The sequence below is a fragment of the Calypte anna genome, chromosome 1 (genome assembly GCF_003957555.1).
Source record: "Calypte anna isolate BGI_N300 chromosome 1, bCalAnn1_v1.p, whole genome shotgun sequence".
Classification (NCBI taxonomy): Eukaryota; Metazoa; Chordata; class Aves; order Apodiformes; family Trochilidae; genus Calypte; species Calypte anna.
Genome location: NC_044244.1, coordinates 1,543,665 through 1,562,171, shown reverse-complemented (window position 1 = coordinate 1,562,171; position 18,507 = coordinate 1,543,665). Strand labels below are relative to the sequence as shown.

Sequence of the window (18,507 nt, the reverse complement as noted above, 5' to 3'; positions counted from 1 at the left end):
TCATGGATTTTTTTTGACCCCTTTGCTTCTACTGTGAAGAATTAATTTTCATGAATTCATAGAATCATAGAATCATAGAATTGGCTGGGTTGGAAGGGACCTCAGAGATCATCAAGTCCAACCCTTGATCCACTCCCACTGCAGTTCCCAGCCCATGGCACTCAGTGCCACATCCAGGCTCTTTGGAAATATCTCCAGACACGGAGAATCCACTACTTCCCTGGGCAGCCCATTCCAATGCCTGATCACCCTCTCCAGAAAGAAATTCTTTCTCATCTCCAACCTAAACCTCCCCTGGCACAACTTGAGACCCTGCCCTCTTGTCTTGCTGAGAGTTGCCTGGGAAAAGAGCCCAACCCCCCCCTGGCTCCAACCTCCTTTCAGGGAGTTGCAGAGAGTGATGAGGTCTCCCCTGAGCCTCCTCTTCTCCAGCCTCAACACCCCCAGCTCCCTCAGCCTCTCCTCACAGGATCTGTGCTCCAGTCCCTTCACCAGCCCAGTTGCCTCCTTTGGACCTGCTCCAGCACCTCAATCTCCTTCCTGAGGGGCTGAGGGGCCCAGAACTGGACACAGGACTCAAGCTGTGGCCTCCCCAGAGCTGAGCACAGGGGCAGAATCCCTTCCCTGGACCTGCTGGCCACGCTGTTCCTGAGCCAGCCCAGGATGCCATTGGCCTTCTTGGCCACCTGGGCACACTGCTGGCTCCTGTTCAGCTTCCTGGCAATCCAGACTCCCAGGTCCCTTTCTGCCACTCTGTGCCCAGCCTGGAGCTCCCCATGGGGTTGTTGTGGCCAAAGTGCAGGACCCGGCCCTTGGAATGTTGAACCTCATCATGTTGGAATCATCCCAACTCTCCAGTCTGTCCAGGTCCCTCTGCAGAGCCCTCCTGCCTTCCAGCTGATCCACACTCCCCCCAGCTTAGTGTCATCTGCTAATTCTTGTTGAACTCAGGTCATTATTGCAGCCTTTGGATGGGTGTCCACATGGGCAGCAGAAATCCAGGAGCAAAGTGTTGTTGTCTTTGGGAACTCCATCTGGCTAAGCCATTTTATATCTTTTTTTTTTTTTTTCCAATTGCTTCTGTTTTTTCCTCATCCCACTCATTGTGGGCACTGTGTCTTGCCAGGAGCATCCCATGGAGCACGTGAATTCCTCTAGGAGGGAATTTTTAATGGGAAAGAATTCTTTAAACACCAGGGCTCCCAAGACTGATGAAAATTGACTTTGGAGCACATCAAGTATTCATAGAAATAATACAGATGGCTCTTGAGTCACCAAACTGGACCAGCCTTAGGAAAACATTTATTTAAAAATGAGGTTCACTCTGCTTCCCAAATGGATGGCCTGATTCTTCAGCATCATCAATTTCATGCTCCAAGTTCCATTTGGGTGGTTTTGCAGCTGCTTTTTGATGTTTTAGAGCAGATATGACAAAGGAGAACGGAACCTGTCCCTCCAGTCACAAGAAAAAATTGTCCCCTTGCCCTGGGTTTATCTGTCATTGGGTAAGAGTGGGGTAAAATCCAAAGAAAAGCCACTCCTGGGAATATTCAGGGAGGGCTGGAAAGGTCAGGGATGAGCATTTCAGCTCCTCCAAGTACCAAGCATGCTGGAAATGACAAAATCCAAAGAAAAGCCATTTGTGGGAATATTCAGGGGGGGGGCTGGAAAGGTCAGGGATGAGCATTTCAGCTCCTCCAAGTACCAAGCATGCTGGAAATGACTGGGTTTGATTCCTGCTCATTGCAGCCTTGCACAAATTGATGAATAAAGGGAGAGCCTGGCTTGTGCCTGGCACTTTTGAGTGATATAAAGGAGGGTGTATTAAAGGGTGAGAGCTAATGACTTTTTCTTGTGTATGTAAGACATTAAAAGCAGCATGAAGCTCCAGCTATTTTATCATGCTGCTAATGTCCCTGACAACATTTGCTTGGTGGGAGCGAATGAATGGGAAGCCATTTAGAGAAGTAAATTAAAATACCTTAAAAAATGCCTTTAATAATAGCTAGAGAACTCAGCAGGAGCAGAGAAGTGAGAGATACAAAAGACCTATTAAGTTATCCAGTCCATCTCCCTGCCAAGGCAGCCCTGTTCCCTATGATGCCATTCCTACTGTAGCATTCCAGGAAGATTTAAATGTCTCAAGTGCCAGTGCCTCTGATAGGAGAGTAATCTAAATTACTAATAAAATCTGGAAGATTGGACTGTCACAAACTTTCCCCTGGCTGCAACCTGATTTTTCCTTCCCTGCTCATCTCCTCTGCTGCCCACATGGATGTGCAATGGGGATAAATGGAGGAAAATCCTTAGTTGAGGGGGAACTTTTCCATTCCCTGCTTTTTTAAGATTGGAACAATGCTGATTTAGCAAGCTGCTTGGTATTGGGGTTTTTTTCCCCATTTACTGGGGAATTTGGGAGATGTGAAGAGTTACAGTGGCTTTTTGTAGGACAGGTTTGCTCATTCTGGAGAAGAAAAGACCTCCACCACTTGTAGATATTTTTGTGTCAGAGCTTCTGGCTTGGCAAAGTGGTTTTGTTTGGCTGCTTTTTTCCAAGCTTCTTTAACCATAGAACATATCTGAGCTCAAAATCAGAATAACTGCATCTGACCTCCAGTATAATCAGCCAGAGAAGTTCACCCAATAATTTCTGCATCAAGGCTGTAACTCCAACCTGACTGCAACTTATCTTAAAGAAAAAAACACCTCTGCTTGATATTTAATTTTGCAGAATGGGGCACAGGGAATCACAAACTGTTCACGTGGTTTATTACCTTCAGTGTTAAAAAACCCATGAGGTTCATTTCTGCTCTGCTATGACCCAAAGAAAAGGCTCCAAGGAGACCTTAGAGCAACCTTCCAATATCTGAAGGGGCTCCAAGAAAGCTGGGGGAGGGCTTTGGACATGGGGGGGTAGGGAGAGGAGAAGGGAAATGGGTTAAAACTTGGAGAGAAAGGGGAGATTGAGGTTGGAGATGGGGAGGAAATTCTTGACTTTGAGGGTGGGGAGAGCCTGGCCCAGGTTGTCCAAGGAAGTTGTGGCTGCCCCATCCCTGGCAGTGTCTTAGGTCAGGTTGTATGGGGCTTGGAGCCCCCTGGGCTGGTGGGAGGTGTCCCTGCCCATGCAGGGGGTTGGGACTGGATGAGCTTTGAGGTCCCTTCCAACCCAAACCACTCCATGATTCTATGACAATATGTTTTTGGGGCCTATCTCCAACTGAGCTATAAAAGCCCCAAGTGCTGTTCCAGGGAGTGTTTCAGAGCTGCACAAACCAGGGGCATTTGGATCTCCTTGCATCCAGTGTCCATCAGGATGCCCAAAGATGGGAGAACTTCAGTCCTTCCATCAGCTGATTTAACTGACCCACTTGGGGGGTTCTGACCCTGCAGAAGGGGACAGGGCTGAAAGGACCCAGATGACAGAAACCTGACCCAAGCACAGCCCTCACACAGATTATCCTGGGGATAAATTTCCCAGGATTGCTGTGGCTGCCCCATCCCTGGCAGTGTCTCAGGTGAGGTTGGATGGGGCTTGGAGCCCCCTGGGCTGGTGGGAGGTGTCCCTGCCCATGCAGGGGGTTGGGATTGGATGAACTTTAAGGTCCCTTCCAACCCAAATGATTCTGTGGTTCTGTGAAATCCTTTGGAAGCAAAGGAAATGGCGTTTGAGGACTCTGATGTCTTTCTTGTCTTAGGGAGGCTACTGACTGGGGCATTGGTCCGTGCAATGAGAAAAGCAAGTTCAAGTCCTTCTTCTGATTGAATGGAGAAAATTTGGACTCTTTTCTGTTGGTTTCCTGAGCACTGAGACAGGCAGAGATTGGGTTTGTCTGTAAATATTCATTTCAGCTGTTCTAGAGTAACTGTGGAAAAGTCTGCTGGAGGGGACCTGAATTAGATCCCTCAGAAGTTGCCATGAAACCCAAAGTCCTCTGGCCATCCCTGGCAGTTGGTGTGTAAATTCCCCTTATAAATATACTTTTTTTTTTTCTTTTGAAAATGAAGATTGGAACTGGATGAGCTTTAAGGTCCCGTTCCAACCCAAACCATTCTGTGATTCTATGACACAGTCAGTGATAACTTTGTGTATAATAGAACCTCGTGTGTCCAGATCATGGGCTGTGAAATCCTAAGTACTGAATATAGTGTTTAGAAGAAGAAAACATTTCTGCATGGCCCAGGGTGCACAGCAGTAAGCAGATTTTACACTTCATACTCTCCATATTATGTTTTTTAATGTACATTTTTCCCTTCATCAATGTTTTCATTCACTGCAGAAAATATTTGCAGGATCCCAAAGTGGCAGGGAAATAAGAGGTATCCCAGATCTTGTTTGGGATCATTTTCCTCCTGCAGCATCACATTTGAAGGTGAGACACAAGCACACAGGGTCCTGGACTCCCCAACAGTCATGGGGAAAAGGCACTCAGGACCTCTCAGAATGAAGCCCATAAAAAGAAGGAAAAAAAACCCCATCACTTGCAGTGAAACAGGCAGAGAAATGGTTTGAAAAAGAAAAATACCTCAGAGTTAGGAGCATTTAAGAAGCAAAGTTGTAGTAGGATGTAGTATAACCATAGTAACAACCAGGATCCTTCAGAACTGAGGCTGGAAGAATTAATTTTGATGGGTTAAAAAAAGAAAAAACCACAAACCTGCTGGATGAGAAAAGCAGACTATCAGATTGAGACTGTAAAAAAGGTTTGTTTGGGGTTTTTTTCCCATTTAAACACATATTTGAATTGATACAGACTAAAAATTCCAGTCCTTTGTAAACCTGGGCTGTATCACAGAGGAAAACAAATTGAAAAGCCCCCTTATCTCCCAGTGTGAAATAACCACAAATGGGTAAAACAGGCAATTTAGGCTGTCATCTGCCCTCTCTTAGCTTAAAGAAAAAATTATTTGGGTTGTTTTGGAGTTGATTTTTTTGTTTGTTTGGGTTTTTTTTTTCCTTCTGTTTCAGTAGGCATAACCACAGCTCTGATTTACTGCACCAGGGCTGCAGGTTGGGTCCCCATGGTGGAGCTGGGGGAGCACCCAGCCCCTGCCCCCAGGCACAGGGCTTCTGTTGGCTGGTTTTAGCCATCCAGTAGGATTCAAAAGGCAATTTATGTCAATATTCAGGGGAATTATAGAATGCCAGGAGATGGAAGGGAGCTCTGGAGATCCCCCCCTTAAACCCCCCTTAAACCTTCTTAAAGCTTAAACCTTCCTTTAGGAGAGGGGTTTAGGTCTGTCCCTGCTTGTTGAGGAGTGGGGTTGGAGAACATGGGTGGTTATGAATATTAGGGGATGGAAGGGACTTTTGGAGATATCCCAGGACAGCCCACACAGGAACACAGCCAGGGGGGTTTGGAAAGGCTCCAGAGAAGCAGACTCCACAACCTCTCTGGGCAGCCTGGGCCAGGGCTCCCTCAGCCTCACCCTCAACAAGTTTCTCCAAGGGCTCTATCACCCTCATAGTTAAATTTCTCCTCCTGTTGAGGTGGAACTTCCTCTGTTCCACCTTCAACCCATTCTTGCTACACATTCGTGTTACACAAAATCTGGTACAGCTGCCTTCCTCCCTCTGCAAGGGGTTTAAAGTATGACCACATCTCAAGATGCTGGTTTAAGTCTGACCACAACCAGACCTTCCCTGATGGTAAGAATATCACCAGATATTCTAGAAGCACTTGAAGCAAAAGCTTCTGGGCAGGACTTACTTATTTTGCACAAGGAGGGTACAATAAAATGAGATGAGGAAGAAAACACCAGGACACAATACTGATATCCCCAAGCATGGTGTGAACCATGTCCTTCACACAAAATCTTCCCAAAAAACCCAGGAATATAGAATGTTTGGGGTTGGAAGGGAGCTCTGGAGATCCCCCGGGGGCAGCCTGGGACAGGCTCACCCTCCAGAAGTTTCTCCTCATGCTGAGCTGCAACTTCCTCTCTTCTCCCTTCAACCCAGTCTTCCTTGGCCTCTCCCTGGCCACCCCCAAAAAGAGATTGGCCCCTTCCTCTTACCCCCCACCCCTCAGCTACTGATGGACATTCAGCACATCCCCTCTCAGCCTTCTCTTCTCCAGCCTCAACAGCCCCAGGCCTCTCACTCTTCCCAGCACAGATGCTCAAATCCCTTCCTCACCCTTGGACTTTCTCCAGTAGATCCCTTTCATCTTGAAACTTTTCCCCCTTCTCCATCCCCATCTTTGCCTTCTTCCCCTTCAAAAGTGACCCAAAGGAACAGGCATGGCAGGGGCTGGAATTTCTGCAGGAAAAAAACATTGAGGGTTGAGATTGTTCCTCTGAGTGCTCCTCGAGAAGAAGTTAAGAGAAAAAAAAAAATATATGACAGATTGAAAACCTGAAGGTTTGTGTAGGCTTGACCTGTTGGTTTGAACTTCTTCTACGTGCTGGGGAATCAGGCAACCAGCTTTAGAGTACTGAAAGTGTATTTTAAAAGGACTTAAAAATCACACTTCCATCTGCATCAGTTTACATCGAGTGCCCTCTTGCTGTAGAGGATTTCAGTCCTGTTAAAATCTTTGGTGGGCTTGCAGAAGGCAATAACCCCAAAGGTATGATGGAAATAATACCTCTGGGTCTGCTTCTTCTTCTCCATCCCTCTGGGCTGGTGAATGCCCTGTGGTTGGAGTGGAAATTATTCCTGCCCTGGAGCTGCTTTATGTTCTCTGAAGCCTCAGCATCACTGGGAAGAGCCAAATCCAGGAATAATAATGAACATTAGCAAAATGCATTCAGGAACCAACCCATGAAGAATGAGAGGCTCCTCCTGGCACCCCAACAGGAGCCAATGGACAGGAGGTCATAGGAAGAAATTCCTTTTTATTTTTAGCAGCCTTCAGCCTCTTTTAAAACCTTCTCCCCAATGTGCTGTGAGAGGAATGAATCCCTCCCTGGGGGTGATGTGAGGATTCAGCACCATTCAGCCTTTTCAGGGGATGGAGATTGTTCTGAGGATGAGTTGCCTTGTTAGTGTGGGTATTTTATTTTTTTTTAAAGGCTTCATTGAAGTGGTTTGCCATAAAATTATTCTTTGATCGTCCACATTTGCTCTTAATGAATCCAGATGGGTTAGAGGCAACTGGATTGGAAGTCTCTGATAAGATGTGCTCTGCCTTTCATTTTCTGGCCCAGAGTTTCAGAAGATCCTGGGTCCAGCTAATGAATCCATCTCTTTACATCTCCACCTGATGCATCCTAATAGATGTATGGTGTCCCCAGAGACATATGCAGATGTGTTCAGGATTGCTTTGGAGAAGGTTAAAATATTACAGAAAAATAGCTATTATTTCTGCGGGACTGTCATCTTTCATATGGTAATCACCTTTTTTTCTTTCTTTCTTTCTATCTTTTTTTTTTGAAATCATGCAAGTAGCTTTGTATTTCCTTTCCATCAAAAGATCTTGTTCTAAAATCAAGATATTGGCAGGAGCTTGGCTGGGATTTTAAAGTTGTAGAGAGGATAAAGGGGGAGAAACTGCCTAAAACCAGTGATAACTTTGCTTTTAATGCAGTCCTTGGATTTTTAAGTTATTTGTTCAAATGTTGAGTTACAGAAAGAAATACAAAAGGGTGTGAATCCTCTTCACGTGGTTGTACATCCAAGCCAGGAAGTTTTCTATCCCACAGGGATGCCTGGAAGGACAGATCCTCACCACCCTCCCAGGAAAGGATTTCTTCCTAATGTCTCATTGAAATTTCCCATCTTGCACCTTAAAGCCATCACCCCTCATCCCATCACTCCATGGCTTTGTCCCAATCCCTCCCCAGCTTTCCTGTAGCCCCTGGAAGTACTGGAAAATTATCCTAAGGTCTCTTTAGGGCTTCTCCAGACTGAACAACCCCAACTCTGAGCCTAACTTCTTGTATTATCTTTGTGGCCTCCTCTGGACAAAACTGGGATTGTTCCCTACCTTTATCCTGATGCATCTCATGGATATAATTATCCCAAATTAGAAGATAATTTGGGGAAATTTATCAGCCCAACCTGCTTTTGATTTTATTGGGGAAAAGTGCCAGCTCACTCCTATTTTACTGCCATTTGGGGTGATTCTTCTCCCCACCAGCAGCTGAGCAGGGATAGCAAAGAGCCTGGAAAACATCCAGATCCTGCAGGTAAGGATCTGTGCTCCCAGTTTGGAGCTGGATGCTGTTTCCCATCAGTAGGAAAACAGTATCCATGGCTGCTGCAGCCTTTGTCTGCTCTGTCTGCCTCTGATGTCTTTGGGTTGCAAGTCCTTTAGGGTTGGCTTTTCTTCTCCATGCTCATCAGGGTGGGATTAAATACTTCTTAAACCACAGCTCCTTGTAATAACAGGAGGAGCAAAGTAAAGAGGAAAATCTGAGAGGCAGCTATGCCAGGCTGTGTTTTCCTTTGGACAAAATAACCCCAAATTGTTGCTAATTCCAATAGGAAAAGTCAGGCAGATCCTGGGATTTGCTGAAGAACAAGTTTAATAAGATACAAGGAGAAGGTTTCCATCCATGTGGAGTTGTGAGCCAAGGAGGTGGTGATGGAGCCTTCATTGAAGCCCCCACCTCCTAAGTGGACACACCAAGAAGTTGTGTGCACTGGTTTGCAGATTTTTTTGGTTTTCTCTTCCCAAATCAAGGACAGGTAGTGGAGCAGAAACAATTCCTGTCACTCACAAGGTGGCTGTGGAGGAGCAGGATTATGGATCAGGGTGATAATGCCACCCTTTCATCTGGAAATCAATAGCAAGGCACAAGTTGGGTTTGTGGGGATGCAGCCAAGGTGATGATTTAGGGGTTGATGAGCTTTTTGCTCTGCAAAAAACCTGAGTCACTGACTCCTCTTCACATCCTGATTAACACAGAGAAAGGGATAAATTCAGCCCTTGGTGCAGCTCTCTCGAGGTCTCTGGGGTTCCCCCACTCTGAATCCAGAATTTCTCATACAAATCAAGGCTCCCAAATGCTTCCATCTTCTTTTTTTTTTTTTTTTTTTTTGCCTTGGTGCATAGCTGAGGAGTAACCTTTCACTGAGCTGAGCCTAATATTAATTTGTGTCAACCTGGGATTTTGGTAACCTTCCTTCTGCCTGGTTTGTAGCCACCAAATTAAATACAGCAGGCAATGGTCTAAATACAAAGAGTGCCAAGTCATAGAATCATAGAATGGGCTGGGTTGGAAGGGACCTCAGAGATCATCAAGTCCAACTCTTGATCCACTCCCACTGCAGTTCCCAGCCCATGGCACTCAGTGCCACATCCAGGCTCTTTTGAAATATCTCCAGACACGGAGAATCCACTACTTCCCTGGGCAGCCCATTCCAATGCCTGATCACCCTCTCCAGAAAGAAATTCTTTCGAATCTCCAACCTAAACCTCCCCTGGCACAACTTGAGACCCTGCCCTCTTGTCTTGCTGAGAGTTGCCTGGGAAAAGAGCCCAACCCCCCCCTGGCTCCAACCTCCTTTCAGGGAGTTGCAGAGAGTGATGAGGTCTCCCCTGAGCCTCCTCTTCTCCAGCCTCAACACCCCCAGCTCCCTCAGCCTCTCCTCAGAGGATCTGTGCTCCAGTCCCTTCACCAGCCCAGTTGCCTCCTTTGGACCTGCTCCAGCACCTCAAGCTCCTTCCTGAGGGGCTGAGGGGCCCAGAACTGGAGACAGGACTCAAGCTGTGGCCTCCCCAGAGCTGAGCACAGGGGCAGAATCCCTTCCCTGGACCTGCTGGCCACGCTGTTCCTGAGCCAGCCCAGGATGCCATTGGCCTTCTTGGCCACCTGGGCACACTGCTGGCTCCTGTTCAGCTTCCTGGCAATCCAGACTCCCAGGTCCCTTTCTGCCACTCTGTGCCCAGCCTGGAGCTCCCCATGGGGTTGTTGTGGCCAAAGTGCAGGACCCGGCCCTTGGAATGTTGAACCTCATCCCGTTGGAATCAGCCCAACTCTCCAGTCTGTCCAGGTCCCTCTGCAGAGCCCTCCTGCCTTCCAGCTGATCCACACTCCCCCCAGCTTGGTGTCATCTGTGAATTTGCTGATGATGGACTCAATCCCCTCATCTAAATCATCAATGAAGATATTGAACAGAACCGGGCCCAACACTGATCCCTGGGGGACACCACTGGTGAGCGGCTGCCAACTGGATCAGCCCCATTCAGCACCACTCTCTGGGCCCAGCCCTCCAGCCGGTGCCTCAGGAATCCAAAATTCTACATAAAATCTGAGATGTGATCAAATACATGGTGCCTCCTCCTCCTCCAAACATGCTCACCTATAGGATGGGGAGCAACATTTTTGGTTTGGAGGTTTACCCTGTTGTTTTTATGGTGTTAATGAAGGGCTTGGGGTAACAAAAGGATTAAACCTGAACTCTTAAATCTCAGTCACCAGCAGGAAGCTTGTGCCCTACATGTGCAGCTTGTATGACTTGAAGTGACGGGTGAAATCCCTGCTTATTAGGATACTCTAATATAGTATATATACTCTAATAGAGTATATATAATACTCTAATATAGGATACTGGCAATGGGTGAAGCCAGAGTTACTGATCAGGCTGAAGCACTCAGGGTTTTCAAGGTCAAGCTTCCTCTGCAAATCCCATATTTTCATTTTAAGGTTTCCACCTAGTGATGAAAAGACCTGGTGAACTCTGCTAGCCCTCAGCAAGTGGCTCAGGAATCCCAACTTTCAGATTTTCAGATTCAAATTTGATTTCAGATTTGATATTCAAACCTTTGACACCACCCTTCTTCATTTCTTTTTTTTTTTTCCTCATTCATTCTGCTTTACCTCCCTGGGTGGAATGCTCCAACATCTGCTCAGCCTTGAGCAGCATCAGCTGTAGGGCTGCACCTGTGACTCTAATGAGCAAAAATTTGAGAAGGCTGAAATTAAGGTGCATGCTGACCTGCTATTTATATATCAGCTTTTCTTTTTTTTTTTTTTTTTCCAGAGCACTGTAATTGTGGAGAAGACTGTTCAAGACCTGATGAACCTGATGCATGACTTGAGTGCCTATTCAGATCAATTCCTCAACATGGTGTGTGTGAAACTCCAGGAGTACAAGGACACCTGCACCCTTGCCTACAGGTACAGAGAGGTTTGGAAGTGGGTATGTGCTGGAAATATTGTTTGGAATTGGTTGTTTTGCCATGAGTTACTTCTGGAAACCATCTCTGCAGGGATGGCTGACAATGTTTCTCTATAGGTGGGGAAGATGCTTGTGTCAGATGAAGAGGCTTGTGTCAGGGTTTAACACTGCCCTAGGAATTAAACTGAATGCCAAATGCTGTCTCCACTCCCTGATAAAGAAAGGAGAGAGAATAAGGGAGAGAGACTGATGGGTTGGGAACTAAACTACACAGCTTTAATGGAACAGGAATGAGAAATAGGAAAAATGACTCAATCTATACAAATCTACAGGAAAATTGATCCCAGGTTCCCCCAAGAACCCTCCCATCCCCACTGAGGCTGCAGGGCAGCCCTGGGAAAGTCCAGGCTGGAATCCTGGGGTCAGGAGCAGTTGGGAGCTGGAGGCAGGAACACACAGATTCAAGCTGGGATGGATCAGGAGCAGAGGCAGAGGAAGGGATGGAATCCTCCCAGGATGCTGAAGCAAAGAGGGAGAGGGGAAGAAGGGGAAGCAGGAAGGGCTTTGAGCCTGGGGATCCCTCCAATTTCTCCTGAGGATGAGGTGGATGGGATGGAATCCTCTGTTTGGTCAATTCTGGTCATTTCTCTTGTCTGTTCCTCCCCACAGGAGGGTTTCAGGTGGGACCTCTTGACTCCTTTTCTCCTTTTGGAGGGCCAAATGTTGCTCAGAGCTGAGCAGTGTCCTTGGCTCTGCAGCCCATTCTCCAGCAGTAACTCTAACCATGGAGTGGGATCAGTCCCAGCAGCAGACACTGCCTGAGAAACTTGCTGTGAATTTCAGCAAGTGCAGCTCCTGACAAGAGACTGAGCTGAAAGCAAAAGTCCAAGACAGAAAATCCCCTTTCTCCTGGCCCAAACCAGGACACCTCCTTTCCCAACTGTGGTGTGGAAGCTGAATGCAGTGTGATCCCACAGGGTACTGGTGATCAAACCTGGAATACTGGGTACAGCTTTGGAGTCCCCAGCACAGGAAAGATTGTTGAAAAGGGTCGAGAGAAGGGCTGCCAAGATGATCAAATGGCTATATCACTTCTGCTATGAAGACAGGCGGAGAGAGTTGGTGTTGTTCAGCTTGGAGAAGACTCCAGGGAGACCTTGGAGCAACTTCCAGTACCTGAAGGGGTCCTACAGGAAAGCTGGGGAGGGACTTTTCACCAGAGAGGGTAGTGACAGGACAAGGGGTAATGGTTTTAATCAGAAAAAGGGGTGATTTAGGTTAGATATTAGGAAAAAAATCTTCAGCATGAGGGTAGTAAGGTACTGGAATGGGTTACTTATGGAGGTTGTTGATGTCCCATCCCTGGAAGTGTCTCAGGTCAGGTTGGATGGGGCTTGGAGCACCCTGGTCTAGTAAGAGATGTCCCTGCCTATGCAGGAGCTTGGAACTAAATGATCTCTAAGGTCCCTTCCCACCCAAGCCATTCTCTGAACCTGTGATTTTCTGATTTCCTGGGTGAGCATTGCTAAGAACATCCCAGTTGCCCATCTCTAAAATGACCCAGGAATGTGTCTCCAGGCAACACGTGGGGATAAATCCCTGCCTTAAAAGACACTAAAGATGCCATGTAGGATTGAATAGCTGCTCTAGATAATCTCCTTTAATGGGTAATTGAGGCTGGTGAGAGCAGGGGAAGCTGGAAAACCACCCCTTGTGGTTTCTGACCAAGAGCATTATTTCCTATTGCCTGATCTCATTCAGGAGGAGCTTCATCTGGTGGGGGCCTGTGGATGGGCTCCATTATTTTTATTATTAATTAATAATATGTATTTTATATATTATTATTATATATAATATTATTAATTATTATTATTATTAATAATAATATCAACAATAGCCATGAGTGCATGCATGGGCTATACTTTGTCTGAGCACCCGTGTTAATTGGTAGCTGCTCATGTGCCTGTTGTCCAAAATGCTGAGATTTTACATGAACCATCCCTGACTGGAGCCAGACAATAGCTGTAATTTCTTTGGCTTGAACTTAAAGGTCCTTCCTTCCTCCCTTCCTTTCCTGATACCATTCCTGGATTTGACACCTGCTGAGGGGTAATTAGGACAGCCCCAATTTTGGCAATATCCTGATTGCAGCAGGAGGAAAAACAGGAAACATTCAAGTTTTGCTGCTTAGCAAATGACTGACTGAAATAGAAATCTATATCCATTGCAGATGATGCAGAGGGATACAGCAGCTCCTTGGCTTTCCTGGGTGCCATCTGTGGGGATATCATGCCCTCTTCAGGGATCCCAACTCCATACAGCTTTGTGCAGCCTTGCCCTGGTTGTTTTTTTGGTTTTTTTTTTTCCTTGGGGGGTTTGAGACAAATAGATAAAGTTAGTGGAGGGCAGGAGCATTTTTTTAGCTGCTTTAAATCAAAATAAACTCCCTGGAGCTGTGTGGCTGCTCTTGAGGATGTTGAGATAACAAGAAGCTGAGAATCCAGAGAGATGGTTTGTGTAAGGTTTGCACATGGAATTCACTCCTTCCCCACGTGCACTTGTTTTTTGAGGAGGAACACAAGCAGGCATGGATGGGATATATTCAAACACAGGCTCCTCAGAGCAAGGTTTTTATTGGGAGGCATCAGGACATGAGGGCTAAGAAATCCACAGCTGAGTTGTTTGGTTTCCATTTGGCTCCTATTTTCTAGTGAATGCAAAAAAAAAAAACCAACCAAAAAATCAAACAATAAATCAACCCAAACCAAACCCTTATAGGGTTGGATATGGATTAGACATTTATCTGGGTCCAAAATGTGGGTTTTCTTGTTTAAATTGGTGATGATTTTTGGAATATTCAGCCTGATGCAGCTGTGGTGTCTTCTGCAACTTTGGTGTTTGTAAGAAGCACAATTTCAGTTTGATGCAAACTATAAATAAATGTCATTTATGATTTCTGGCTAATCTGTTGGGGATTAAAATAAAAAGAAATATGGGAGCTAGAGCCACCAAACCTGCTGTGTTGGCAGTGGTTTTCTTCAGTCCTGTCCAGCCAATTTCTTGCTACTTCTTCAGCAAATTCCTGTGAGTGCAGCCCTACTCATGAGTTGTCACTGTGGTTAAACCATTTGTACAAGGCTTTGGAAAATGCCAAAAGCCCAAAGAAGGAATCCCAGGGACAGGGATAAACCTGACCATTAGGAGGTAGCTACCCTTAACATGAGTCTTACTTTTTACTCTCTTTCCAACACCTTTCTCAGACAATGTTTGCTGTCTTGAGCACTAAACTTTATTTTTTTTCTATGTCTTTCTACAAAAGTTGGCCCCATGTATGGTTATGTTCACCTTGAAGTTGCACATTCTTATCTTCTTCTCCAACTTGAAGCTCCATCCAGTGTGTCCACCCCCTTCTCATCAACCTTCATCCCTTGAGCAGCCAACCTCTTGTGTGTTGAGTAAGAGTCTGAGTAAAGGCACCATTCACCCAAATGACTCTTTTTAGTCTAAAAAAACCCCAAAGATAGACAGTTCCAGGAGTGATTCACCTTCATTAGAATATGGGTGAACTCTTTGGAGGTGCCTGGCTCTGTCCAAGCAAAGGCAGCTTGTGGGTCACCAACCTGGCTGAACTATCTCAGCTGAATCTTTAAAATTAGGTGGGGTCAAACTAGGCCTAAAACTCTCTGAAAGATGGAGGGGGTTAAGAGGAACCCACAGATCCTGCTTTTTAACCAGATAAAATAAAACTGAGCCCCTGTTTTTATTGATAAAGAAATGAGAAGAAGGTGAATTCAGCCAATCCATTGTCTGCAATCAAACAGGATTTCTTGAGTCCCCAAGAAATGCTCTTGGCCCTCAGGTTACTGCTTCTTATTGACATCAGTTTCTTCTTGCATTAAACTTTTGGGATTTAAGTTGTCTTTTCAGTAGTTTTTGAGAAGGAGTCTGTATCCTTCAGGCTGTTAGGTACAGAACCCACTGCTTTTAAACTCCTAGAATCATGGAATGGTTAGAAAAGACCTTTAAGATCATCAAGTCCCAACAATCCAACCCATCACTGCCAAGGCCACCACTAAACCAGGTCTCTCAGCACAACCTCTTCATGTCTTTGAAATCCCTTCAGGGAGGGAGAATCCACCACTGCCCTGGGCAGTCTGTTCAAGGGCTCTGGGAAGAGAAAAAACAAAAATTATTCAAAAAACACATTTGGCAGAAAGCAACCAACTCAAATTAGCCCCTGTGGCCCCCCCAGGTGTTTTCCTAATGTAAATCCATGGCCCCCCAGCTGTGTCCAGGGATATTCCCCATCACTCTTCCTCCCAGCTCGGGGTCCCAGTGGTGCAAATCTGGGACCGTGGCCACCAGCAGATGTTTTCTGGTTAAAAGTCCCTGAGCTGTGGAGGGATGAACCCTCCTTACTCACAGGCCACTCCCTGTGTAAGTCTTACACCTCCTTGCACTTGGGTGCAAACAGATGGCATTTGCCTTGGCCATTGAGCTGTGAATTAATTAGTTGATTATGGCACTGGAATTGTAACCCTGTTACAGCAGCAGGAATAATTACAGAGGAGTTGGGGAGGAGGGGGAAGGGGGATGGGTGTTTGAAAGGAAATGTTGTGAGCTGTACTAAAACATGTCATCCTGTCTGGGGATCATTTATTCCAGGCCCCAGGTGAGATTGACATTGATAAGAAGTTCCAGAGGTTGGAAACTGGTTGAATTGCTAGGAGGAAAAGGAGTTTTTAATTGATGGGGAAAGCTGGGAGGCTTAACAGAGATCAGGGAATGTTCCACCTTATTGAGCATCTTCCTCTACAAGGGTGTGTTTGGAGTAAATAAAATAAAAATAAAAATAATAATGCAAATAAAAACTAGGAGGTGTTGCAGTCACAGGAAGGGGTGAGGACAGAATTCCATGGAGTGGTGGCAACATCCCAGCATCAGTTAATTTGAAGCTCCCTATTGATTCCAGGGGAAAGTTTGGCTTAGGGCTCCTATGGCTCATGGATGTAGCGGGAGGAGCCATTCTTGCTCCTGAAGCTCGACGAGCTGCTGGTCTCTTCCAGGACTCCAGCCACCACACAGCGCTTCCAGGGTAGAAGTGTAGTGGGAAGAGCCTTTCTTGCTCCAGAGGCTCGACGAGCTGCTGGCCTCTCCATGCCTCACACCAGAGTGAGCTGAGCTCTCCTCTGTGGGTGTGTGTCCCACCTTTATTGGCCCCCTGGTCTTGCTCATGCCCAATAGGGGCCTGTCCTAATCAGGCACAGGTGGACTCACACCCACTCTTTGGCAACTCAAGGCACCTGGTTGACAATGTCTCTCTATATTTCCCCCCTTTTTTTTTTTCTTAAAACTGAACACGATTTTTACAAACATTTACACTTATACACAAAAAATACACTTATAACTTCCGGGATTTACACAAAAATACACTTAACCCTAGCTTCTCAACATACAGGATTTTTCTTCGGGCCCCACGGGACACTCAACTAAGAGCATCAATGGGGTGCCGAGAGGCAGACATACAGGATTTTTACAGGGTTTTTACACAAAAATACACTTATAACTTACGGGATTTAACCCTAGCTTCTCAGGCAACCGTTCAATGTCACAAAGTCTCTACCTTTCCCAGCCCAGGCACTTTTTGTTCTTCTCCCTCCTGTATCTGCTCTTCTCTTGGCTTCCCTCTGCTCAGGGGCTTCCAAAGAGAGAATTCTTATCTTGGCTTCACTTTGCTCAGGGGTTCCTCATGCGTTTCTGGTTCCTCCGTGGGATTCCATACCATGGGATTCCATCCTCCTGGCTTCCTTCCCTCTGCTCAGGGGTTTCCAAAGAGAGAATCCTTATCTTGGCTTCCCTCTGTTCAGGGGTTTCCAATCCAAAGAGCTTGCTGGTCATACCTTTCAGGGAGAGTGTTAGCCCAGGCACTTTTTCAAATCAGGGAGAATGTTCCTGTTGCCAGCTCCTCACACTGCTGCTTCTTTAGACATCTGTATGCTGCCTGCATTCTCCACCAAATGTAGCGGGAGGAGCCTTTCTTGCTCCTGGAGCTCAACAAGCTGCTGACCTCTCCACACCTCACACCAGAGTGAGCTTGGGTGCCTTCTGTGGGTGTGTGTCCCACCTTTATTGGCCCCCTGGTCCTGCTCATGCCCAATAGGGGCCTGTATTAATCAGGCACAGGTGGACTCACACCCACTCTTTGGCAACTCAAGGCACCTGGTTGACAATGTCTCTCTACACATGGACCCATGAGAAAAGCAGGAATCATGAGGGTTAAGCTTTTAGGAGACACTGACCCTAAAAATAGTGAGGACACCAAGCTGAGTTTTTAACTTGCTATTGCAGCTTCCTCTCTCCAAAAAGCAGCTCATGAGGATCATGGATCAGAGAGGAAGTTCTGGCCTCTAAATAAATCCATCAGAAGATTTCCCAAAGATGCCTCCCATTTGTGGACATCTGAAGGGCAATGATAAAGGAGTAAATGGTGACAGTGGTGAGAGCTGAGGGTGTTGTAAAGGGACAGAATGGGGAGCAATGGGATGAAAGTGATTAAAATAAAACATGAGGATTTTATTTTTGTCCAAGAGACTGTGAAAAAGTCTCCCCAGGGAAGGGGAATATTACTTTAGTCACTTAAATCTGAAGAGGACAAAGCCCTGGCTGATATATTCCATGGAACAGTTGTCTTGCTTTGGCAGATAAATGGCCAGATACCATCAAATTCAGTTTTTCCATCTCAGATGTCACAGATTCTGGTGGAGCACTGTTTTTCCACCTCAGTTTTCACCAGAGTGGAAAGAAGTGACTTTTTTTTTTCTTTTTTCCCCCCAAATTCCTAACAGCAGCAGAAGACCACATTGCAATTTTGACACCAAGCTCTTCTGTGGCTGGAAACAAAATTCATTCTTTTGCCTGTGGCAGATTGAACATAAAATTTAAAGAGAAGGAAAACTGATATGTAAGCACATGTGACAAATTAATTTTCAGAAATCAGGTGTACTTACTGAGCAGAGGTTTTCTTGGTGGTAGAGGGAAGGAGAGATAGGTTGCTCCAACAAGAATCTGCTCTGTTTCAAAGTAAATCAGCATTGGCTTCTACCTCAAAGCCTTTTTCACTGTTTTTCTCTTCAGAACACAGATATTCAGTGTGTTGTTACTTTAATTTCTATTTATTGACCCAAACATACCTTTCAGGAAATTATATAAGGCCACTGAACCCACGTAACCCCTTTAGAAATGTGCAGGGTCTTTATTTTGGTCTTTCTGTGACCCTTCCCCAACTCCCCAGCTGAATGGTAATGACAGCTCTGAGCAACTCTTTGCCCCATGCAACATCCTGGCTTAGGTTCCCAAAGTATTCAGCTAAATAAATGGCTCCAGAAAGTCCCATTGGTTGACCCAGTACAAATAGGTCCATATTGCAGCACCCAACAACT

The 18,507-nt window shown here is 46.0% G+C and overlaps 1 protein-coding gene across 2 annotated transcripts in view; it reads left to right on the top strand.

The window, feature by feature from the left end:
• The window catches only part of EXOC4 (exocyst complex component 4), a 445,477-nt gene that overhangs the window by 333,431 nt on the left and 93,539 nt on the right, over window positions 1-18,507 (top strand). For both annotated transcript variants that reach the window (XM_030457542.1, XM_030457550.1), the window contains one exon: window positions 10,931-11,067. In XM_030457542.1, coding sequence (XP_030313402.1) covers window positions 10,931-11,067 — 137 coding nt within the window. The remainder of the gene's footprint in view (window positions 1-10,930; window positions 11,068-18,507) is intronic.